Consider the following 8,969-nt stretch of genomic DNA (forward strand, 5'->3'; position numbering starts at 1 on the left):
ATGACCCAGGCACAGTAGTCCTCAATTTGCTCTATCTCTACCATTTTTCAAAGCCCTTTGCTGCATTGCTTTACCTTCTTTTTTAGCTATGATATCTATTAGTTTTCCCCACTTACCTCTCACATGATTTCTTTGCTTGACCTGCTTTGATCATCAATCAGATGATACCAGATTGCAGTTTGATCAATATGAAAGGGAAATTAATCCTTCAATGTGTTTGCAGCCTTTGGGTTTTTTACATCACCAAATTATAAAATTAATTTTGGCAATCAGCACTGGAAATCTGAGAGTCATCAAACTGGCCTTCAATGTGATAGGATGGTGCAAATCATTGGTGAAGGAGAGAGATGATGCACTATCAGTCTAGAGGAGGTCAATTATGTCTAAAACCCCCACAGAGATGTAACAGAATTCATGAGGATGGGGAGGCAAGCCTGGACAAAGGGGACAGCTTAGTTCTGGAGGTAGGAGAACCACAGTGAAAGAAAAATGCACAGTCTGGGAGTATTTTAGTTACCTTCACTAGCTGTTAATTGCCCGCAAGTGCACAGAGACAATGGATTCCTCACTTGACATCTAAGTAAAATAAATCTTCGTCATGTTTATGTTAAGTACAATACATGATCAACATAAACCAGATGTATTTATCTAAGGTTTGGTTGTATTGGCACCTCTTCAGTGAACAAATAGTTTCTTTACATATATAATTTAACACTTTCTGAATTAAACAGTTCAGAAAAGATGAATGCTATGTAGCTAATGTTATGCTCTCTTTTCATTTTTTTGTTAGACTCTGTTTTTATTGTTCTGCTCCCTTTTTTTTTTAATGTTGTGAGAGCATATGCTATCAGTACTCAGTTCTTTACAGCCCTTAACCTAATGGCTTCGATCAGCAATGAACTGGCAACTTCACTTCATGCTGGGAAATGGGTTTTTTAAACTGAAAATATTCTTACATTTGTTTAATTGTTATGGTTTTGCATCCGTGAAAGGATGATCCTTTCGTGTACTGTGGTCTAACTTTTCTAGAGAAGAGTGTTTGTGTCAGATAATGGGTATTCTTTACTTATTACACTGTATTTGTTTGTTTAACTAATCTCTCCCATTCTTCTCTAGAGATGCTCAAATCTTACATTAATAAACAAAATGATACAAAAGAGGAATGTAGCTGAAACAAGCTGGAAAATTATCTATTCGTGGGTGTTTACACTGGAACAAAAGAGTTAAGCGACTGTTTATGCTGTTCATCATGCTGCTTGATATGAAGCAGACAGCTATAAAAGAAAATTTGTTTTTGCTTGGCTGATTTCCTCAAACATGTTCCAAAAGCCTATTTTGTAGCTGTAAATGACCATTATGTGTTGAGCAGTCTTTGAGCAACACAAAGTACTCTGCTTTCCAGAGCTTTTGCTGGGGAAACTTGGGGCTCTCATGAAGCTTTAGTCTGTTGAAAAGAAAGCCCAGTGTGCTTTATTTGGCTAGGTGCTGAGCTGACCTCATTTGTCATGGTCATTTTTTTGAGATCTTCTGCATGGGAGGGGTAACTTGCTATGGGATTTTGAATAAAAATGAAAAATTTTTAAACTCAGAAATTAAATATGCCCAAGTTTTTTGCTGTTGTGTTTTCCTTTTCTTTACCTTTCCAACCTCATCATCATCATTTATCTGGTTATGCAAAATAAAACCCCAAAATACACAAATAAACACAATTACTTTTCTTTTACAAAAAAATCCCTGAAAAATGTGCTTTGAACATTTTAGGGAAACATACATCAAAGAACTCTACTAGGCACCATTGGTCCATTAATAGTCTTTGCCATCAACTGAAGGAATGGGTGCCTCAGCTTTGAGTGACTGATTCTATTGTCTTTCACTGTTTGAGAGAACATTGCCATGATCTGTGTTAAAATGAGCTCATCTCTAAAGAGCTGTCCATAGCTTCCTGAAATTTACTTTGATCTATGGTCTACCTGTGCATTGTATAAGGTCCAAGAATGTCATACTCATGCAATTATGTGTTGTAGCTCAGGACCTTTGTGCTGTGGAGAAACATGCATGTGAGCAGATTTGTGTGAACACACCTGGGTCCTATGTCTGCCAGTGCTATGAAGGGTATGAACTTGATGCAAATGGAAAGAGTTGTGTTGGTGAGTATGAATTCAGCAATTCACATTTATCTCTTGACAAAACCAAAGCAAATTTCAATATAAATGAGTATCCACTTTAGCTGTAGACCATGATGTTCTCCTGTATGAGTGGTAGATGAGAAAGCACACATAATTGACATGTTTGTAGGCCTTTACTGATAATGAATGGTGTCTTGGGAAAATTGTTCCAACCAATTTCACACAGAAAGTAATTTTCCATTTTGAAACAACACACCCGATGTTTTATTCAAGATCCACGTAGGTGGCCAGCAATGTACTGGCATGACATATGTGGCCATTAAAAAAACAAAGACGGACAAACTCGGTAGCTCCTCTTCAGACAGAGGTTATGCACAGAAAAACTTGAAAGAGGACAATTTCTTGATGTTTTTTCACTTGATTTTATGGTGATGTGAGGAGAGATTTCAACTCCTTTTTGGAAAGGTTGACTTTAAGGACAGTTTAGCCGCTTTAGGAACTCATCCACCATGTGCCTTTAATTTTCACTGCAGGCAATGCAGAAATAAATATCACTTCCAAGAATTACAGCTCAAAAGAGAGAGTGTGGAAATATGGTACAATAACTCTTTATCATAAAACATACTTCCCTCTCTGTTACTCTCTAAATATCTCAGTCTTCTTCTCTGTTCATATGTGCTAAATACTTCTATTACAGTCTCTTTTACAAGCCTATGTACCTATTCTTGTAAACTTTTCATTCCATGCTCCATTCTGAGAAAATACTGGTTTCCACTGCAAAGAGCCCTAGTGAGATCTGGATACAAAATTACATTATTTGTTAGGTATTCTCTTCAGGCAAGCACTTAGATGCATGCTTAATTTCAAACACAAATTGAAGTCCCATGGAAATGAATCCAAGTCAGTCCTTGGCCTCAATTCTGCCACAGGCTGCCACAGTGCTTTTCTCCAACAGCCTGCTCTTTCTTGCCATTTTAAGGCAGCTCTAGCATATCTTCCTCTTATTACCTTCAAAAAGCCATTGGCTTCCAGGATAACCCTGTTTTGAGATGCAAAATAGGTGTCAATTTATGGAACTTTCTGCATGTAGCTTCACACAAGACACACAAAAAAGGTTTTGAGGTTTTTTAGGCCTGGGATAACATGAGGTTTTGAAGAATATTCTCTCTGTGCTTACTCTTCAGAAATGTTTCCTTTCCTTGTGGCTTCATGATTTCAGTATAGGAGTATTTGAAGGTCTCAATATAATTTGTCTCCAACATAATTTGGCCACTCATATACCATTTTAAGAATCTGCTTTTTGAAACCAAATTGTTTTGAAAATGCAGATAGTACTGGTTATTTAGGTAAGTTTTTATGTTCTGGCCCAGATTTCTATATCTAACATTCACCTAATAACCTTAGCTGACCCTCTTGACTTTTACTTGTATTAGAATAAAGGATGTACTTATCTGCTATTTATTTGACTATATCCTGAGACAGAAAATCTGTGACTTCTGGTAACTTCTTTCATCCCTGATTCTTTCCTACCATGTATTCTAATCCAAAATATTCATGCTTAGTGTCATCAGCTGTTGTTACTATTTTCTATTAAGCTGAAGTTCCTTGACAGCCCAAGATATTCTTACCAGAAAAGTAGCTACCAAAGCTTTCACTCTGGTGAAATTCTTCGTATGTCAAGTCTAATATTATATTTTGTAATAAATGTGAAGTCTATTTTTGTTATTTAAAACTTCAAAATATTTCTTTGCCACTTATTAAATTTCCTGAATTGATATTTGGGATTTTTTGTCTGTTAATAACTTATCTGCAAAGTCTGGGGCGAGTGCTGTTTGGAGGCATGATACATCTTTGACATTTTTTTTCCTGCCTCCTCACTGACTCTCTTTGGCTTGAAGAGATACACATTAATTATGAGCACTATTATTGACATTTTAAGATTTCATATTCTCTTTTCAGTTATTTTCAAAATAGAGCATGCATGGGTTCACTGTCTTGTCTTTTATAGGAGTTTTTCTTCTCCACTTGATTTCTATTAATTTGTACCTTTTAGTAACAAAACATGAACACATGCTATTCATACCACTGCAAAAATTAGCAGTATTAATTAGAATTTTAAAGCACATTATTAACATTTCTTTTTTTTATTTTTCTTTTTCAGTTGCATATTTGGCACTAAACTTTTACATTTGTTACTGATGCACAAGAATGGGTCAATGTATATTAATTATATTTGGTCTATGCAGAACTTAGTTTCTCTACATTTCTTGAACAAAAAAAGATTGTCTGGGTAATTTAGGAATTTGATGCTAATTTGTCTGCAAATCCGATTGTCAGCCTCCAGAATTTGACTTTTTAGGTTTGAACAATTTGAGATTTTTGGGGAATATGCTACTACTAAGAATGTACAGCTTCTGCAGATGTGATCACCAATGAATAATCATCCTTGCTGGAAAATTTTTTAAGGGAGACTATGTGTAGTACTGAATCAGTAGTGATAACTCTCAGTTTTCATTACTCCTAAACTAGTTAACCCTTTCTTTCTGTGAAGTATTTATTACCAAATGAGCAGGATCTGAAGAAAGATCTTGATGTACATATACTAGAGATCACTGAGAATAATAATTTTGCAAAAAGCAGTGACTTCATTAAGATTAGTCGCTCCTCCCCTTCCAGAGAATGAAAAGAAAATTTCAGTAGGAAATACACATTGTGATATTCTCAGAAGGAGTCAAAGGTTTCTATCTAAGATATCTAACACTTCTAAAGTTTTAACTCTAGCAAAATTAAATGAGAAAGTGCCGAAACTTCATTTCATGAGCATGTGTATTAAATTTTTCTGATGGGCTAATTTAAGGATCAGTGGTGATATTAATTGCTTTATTGACATGTGCCAGCCAGTTACCTGAATGACAATAATTATGTGAAATCTCGCAGCCAGAACTCACAAGTATCCATTCAACCTGACCGCTGAACAACCAACCAATCTGAGAGTTTGCAGTGCAGTTTATGAACGAATTTGTAGGCTAAACAATACTTGGAACTGCCTGCTCAGCAGTAAATCTGGCTGGCAGTGCACTATCACTTTGCCTTTTTTGAACAGTTTTTCACACAGACAAAATCCTGTCAGCTGATGTTTGCTGGTAATGAGCTACCCTTTCTCCATCATGCTGCTGGACACTCAGTCTCTCCACCTTGGTGTTGCTGGACATGCTGTCCTCTCTTTCCTGGCACTAGTGCTAGACTGTATCCATCTTGCTGCTGGGCTTGGATCCCCTTTTCCTGGCATTGGTTTGGCTGCTGGCACCTCTCTGCAGTCCTGGCGCTGCTGGATTTTTTTGGCTGCTTCTTAGGTTCTTATGAGTCTTCCTTGAGTGTGATTTGTTCTTCCCTTGCATTCTTTTTCATCCTCCTCATGCCTTTACTTGCTTTACACCTTTTTTTCCTACCCTTCTCCTCTTTTCCTACCCTTCTCCTTGACTTGCTTCATCCTCCCATGCCTCTATATCCTCTATAAACATCATAGGGCTAAAACAACCCCTTATGAGAAAGGTGACCCATGCAGTCCATGGTTCAGAGAGGGCAATGTAAGCACCCAGAGCGCAGAACTGCTAACTGGAAGTAAAAAAAGTTTTCATCACTTACTAATACCGAGTGAGAAAAACAAGGTGGGACAAATATGCAGAGATGACAACTGAATTAATAGTTTGCTCACTAAAAATGATACTAATAAACCATCTAGAAAAAAATTCTTATTGAAATAGACATGAGATAAAATTCAAAACAGTGAAATCTCAAGTTTTCACAATCTCATGTATATCTCATGACTTAGCATAAAATATGCTCTTCTCCCAGGGATGGGGCATGTGGGAATGGTTCAAAGCTGTGCCAGGGGAGGTTTAGACTGGACATTAAGAAGCATTTCTTTACCAAGAAGATGGTCAAACACTGGAACAAGCTTCCTACGTGGATGGTCCAAGCCTGTGAGTGTGTGAGGCATTTGGACAAAGCCAACTCTGAACTGGTGAATCAGTTGAACTAAATGGTCATTGTGTGTCTCTTCCAACTGAATATTCTATTTTCACTGTTATAATCATTAGTTGGGCAGTTGTAGATATTGCAATAGAAATTAATTTTGTTAAGGTTTAAATGCAGAGGAGGAGATAACTTTATAAAGACATCCATATGGGCTGTTTCCCAGGCACGATGCTAAATTGCATGTATTCTTTGGCCTACCTATTTCTTAATGTGCCTTTTAAACACTTGAAAATGTGCATGTTAGAATTAATTTAAGAGGAAAGCTAATTGTATGACACATTATATCCTTGAAACATGTATTCAGTAAATAAGTTTTAATATGAATTGATTCAGTCTGGAAACAGGAAGGTTTCTGCCAGGAAAATGGTATCACATGGTAGCCAGTAAGTCATTTGACTTGATTCAACACAAATATTCTGAAGGGTTAAAAGAAACTCTTTCAAAGTAGCTGAATAGGTTATCTGCTTTCCTGACTAGATGATCTTGACTAAATATAGTAGCACACCTGAGTGTGCATGATTTACATAGGTGGGGCAATTGAAGAAAAAATTGATTGCATTAAAACAAATTACTGCCTCTTAAAGAAATTCGTGAGGCTCAGCAGTATAAAGCACTGAAAAGTTTTACTTAGTTGGAAAGAGGAACCTGTCTTGGTATGCAGCTAAGTACATTACTGTCTTCTGCAGAAAGAATCAGGTATACTTTCCTAATCTAGGCCTGGCAGCTCTTTGCGGGCAGAGCACCAGCTTTGTGACTTATCTTTAAATTCTTCTAAGACTTTTGTTGTGAAGATGAAGCTTAACCTGCAAAGAAATTTTAAAAATCCTTTAATTTCTTTAGCAACTTTGAACGGGCTTGACTGAGTAAACTCTGAAGTATTACTTTATTATTCTTTGGCAATCTAACTTTTAAATATGGATTTGTGTAATAAATGACCAGACTTATGAAATAGGTGACAGGACTGCCTGTGACTTTTTTTCCCCCTGCATTATATAAGCAGAATGTCCATGGTGAATATCAGCCTGAAACTCTCAGGCTTTGCAGTTGTAGCTGCTTTGTACAGAAAAAATCTGGAGCACATTAGAAGAAATGAATGTACTGTGACAGTCCTCAGTGTAGAAGATAATGCCAAGATTCTCCTATAAACTCAGGCTACAGGAACAGCTCTTGAGAATTAACACAGCTGGGAGGGAACTAAGGAAAAGTAGAGCAATTCCAGGACTGGGACTTGAGAGACAGAAGACAGAACTAAATCAAACAAACTTTTCTATGCCCTGGCCTACAGTGTGAACATCTGGACAGAGATACTCACTGATGCGTGGTTTCCAGATCTGAGAAAACACGTTGAGAAGGCTCCTGACAGTCTGAGAGCTGATAAATGTTCAAAGTTGAGAAATTATTCAGGACTCATTTAAAATCTGATTTACCAATTGTTGTTGTGAATGCACTGCTTTTTGCAGATAAGCTGTTCAAGACAGCAACTACATCAGCTTTCCCTTTTTTATAGCTACTGTGTGTCTCTAGAACCATAATATCCATGCATAATAGTTCTGAGGTTTTTTCCTAATTGCACATTTGTCTTGTTCTTTTTCAGTTGTGGACTACTGTGCTTTGGATAACCATGGTTGCCAACATGAATGTGTTAACACCAAGGACTCCTATTACTGTAGATGCCACCCAGGGTTCATTTTAAATCCAGACAAAAGAACTTGTGGAAGTAAGTTGTGATAAAGTTTAATTATGAACAGTTTATACTTCTTCTGCCTTCCAGCTGTCAGCAGTAATCCTCCCACTTGTCCTGGGAATACTGACCAATGCATCAGGTATAGAAATGCATCAGGCTGGAGTGCCCTGGAAGCCAAAGGTCTTGAAAGCAAAGTTGTTTTGAGGGGAGGGCCTAAGGGTAAAAGTCCCTCCTATAAACAGGAAACTTTTAACATGAAACCCAGCTCTTTTTCAACAGCAAAAAGCTGAAGCTTTGCCTTGGATTTCTCTTTGATTCTTCTTTATTTTTTTTTTTCAGTTAGAATATAATCTCCCTTTCTGGGTAAACAAACAAGTCTGTGCAAGACAATTTATAATCAGTTTGCTTTGTAAGATGATCTAAAATAATGAGTCGTTTCCCAATCAGAAGAAACATTGCAGTCTGTTTTCCTGTGGATTTTTCTCCAGAGTGAGTTCTCTGATGGTGTGGCAAAGCTCTGTCAGTATCAGTATCTTCTACCAGGCTTCCATGTTTCCACCAGCTTATAATAACTTCGTGGCTTTGCTTGTTTGTTGTTTGTCAAATTTGATACCAGGCTAAAAAGATCAAAAATTACTGGAGTTAGGAATGGACATGAAGTGGAGGAGGTCTGACAGACCAGAAAATATTCATGCCAAGGCCTCCCATAATTGGGAAAACAAGCTAAAACCTCCACAGTGTTTAATGTTCATAACTCCCTTTAAGGAAATGTCAGGGAAAACCTTAATGTGCCTTTTTGGTTACCTTTCTTCATAAATGTGGGCTTTGATAAAGAAACATTACTATTGTGCCTGTAAGCAGGAAAGCTCCATTAGATTTAGATTATTGCTGCTGCCAGTGATGAATTTAGCCCAAATCATTGAATAATATGTTCAATCATTATTTCTGAAAAAATGCATCAATATACCACTACATTTCTGTATGAGGGGCATTTCAGTCCTTCTGGTGAGAGATTTGGTTAGCCTATAGGTTGTATTTATATTGTGTATTATGGTTGATATCTATTCCGTTTAAATTCAACATTTAGGGAGAAAACAGGTAATCCATTCCATATATGTGTT

General features: G+C 36.9%; 1 protein-coding gene across 4 annotated transcripts in view; it reads left to right on the forward strand.

Moving 5' to 3' along the window:
* MATN2 (matrilin 2) overlaps positions 1-8,969 on the forward strand; it is a 56,156-nt gene that overhangs the window by 18,093 nt on the left and 29,094 nt on the right. For all 4 annotated transcript variants that reach the window (XM_031058988.1, XM_031058986.1, XM_031058987.1 and 1 more), the window contains exons 4-5: positions 2,025-2,147; positions 7,759-7,881. In XM_031058988.1, the coding sequence (XP_030914848.1) occupies positions 2,025-2,147; positions 7,759-7,881 (246 nt within the window). The remainder of the gene's footprint in view (positions 1-2,024; positions 2,148-7,758; positions 7,882-8,969) is intronic.

The sequence above is a fragment of the Geospiza fortis genome, unplaced genomic scaffold, assembly GCF_000277835.1.
Source record: "Geospiza fortis unplaced genomic scaffold, GeoFor_1.0 scaffold200, whole genome shotgun sequence".
In the NCBI taxonomy this organism is placed as follows: Eukaryota; Metazoa; Chordata; class Aves; order Passeriformes; family Thraupidae; genus Geospiza; species Geospiza fortis.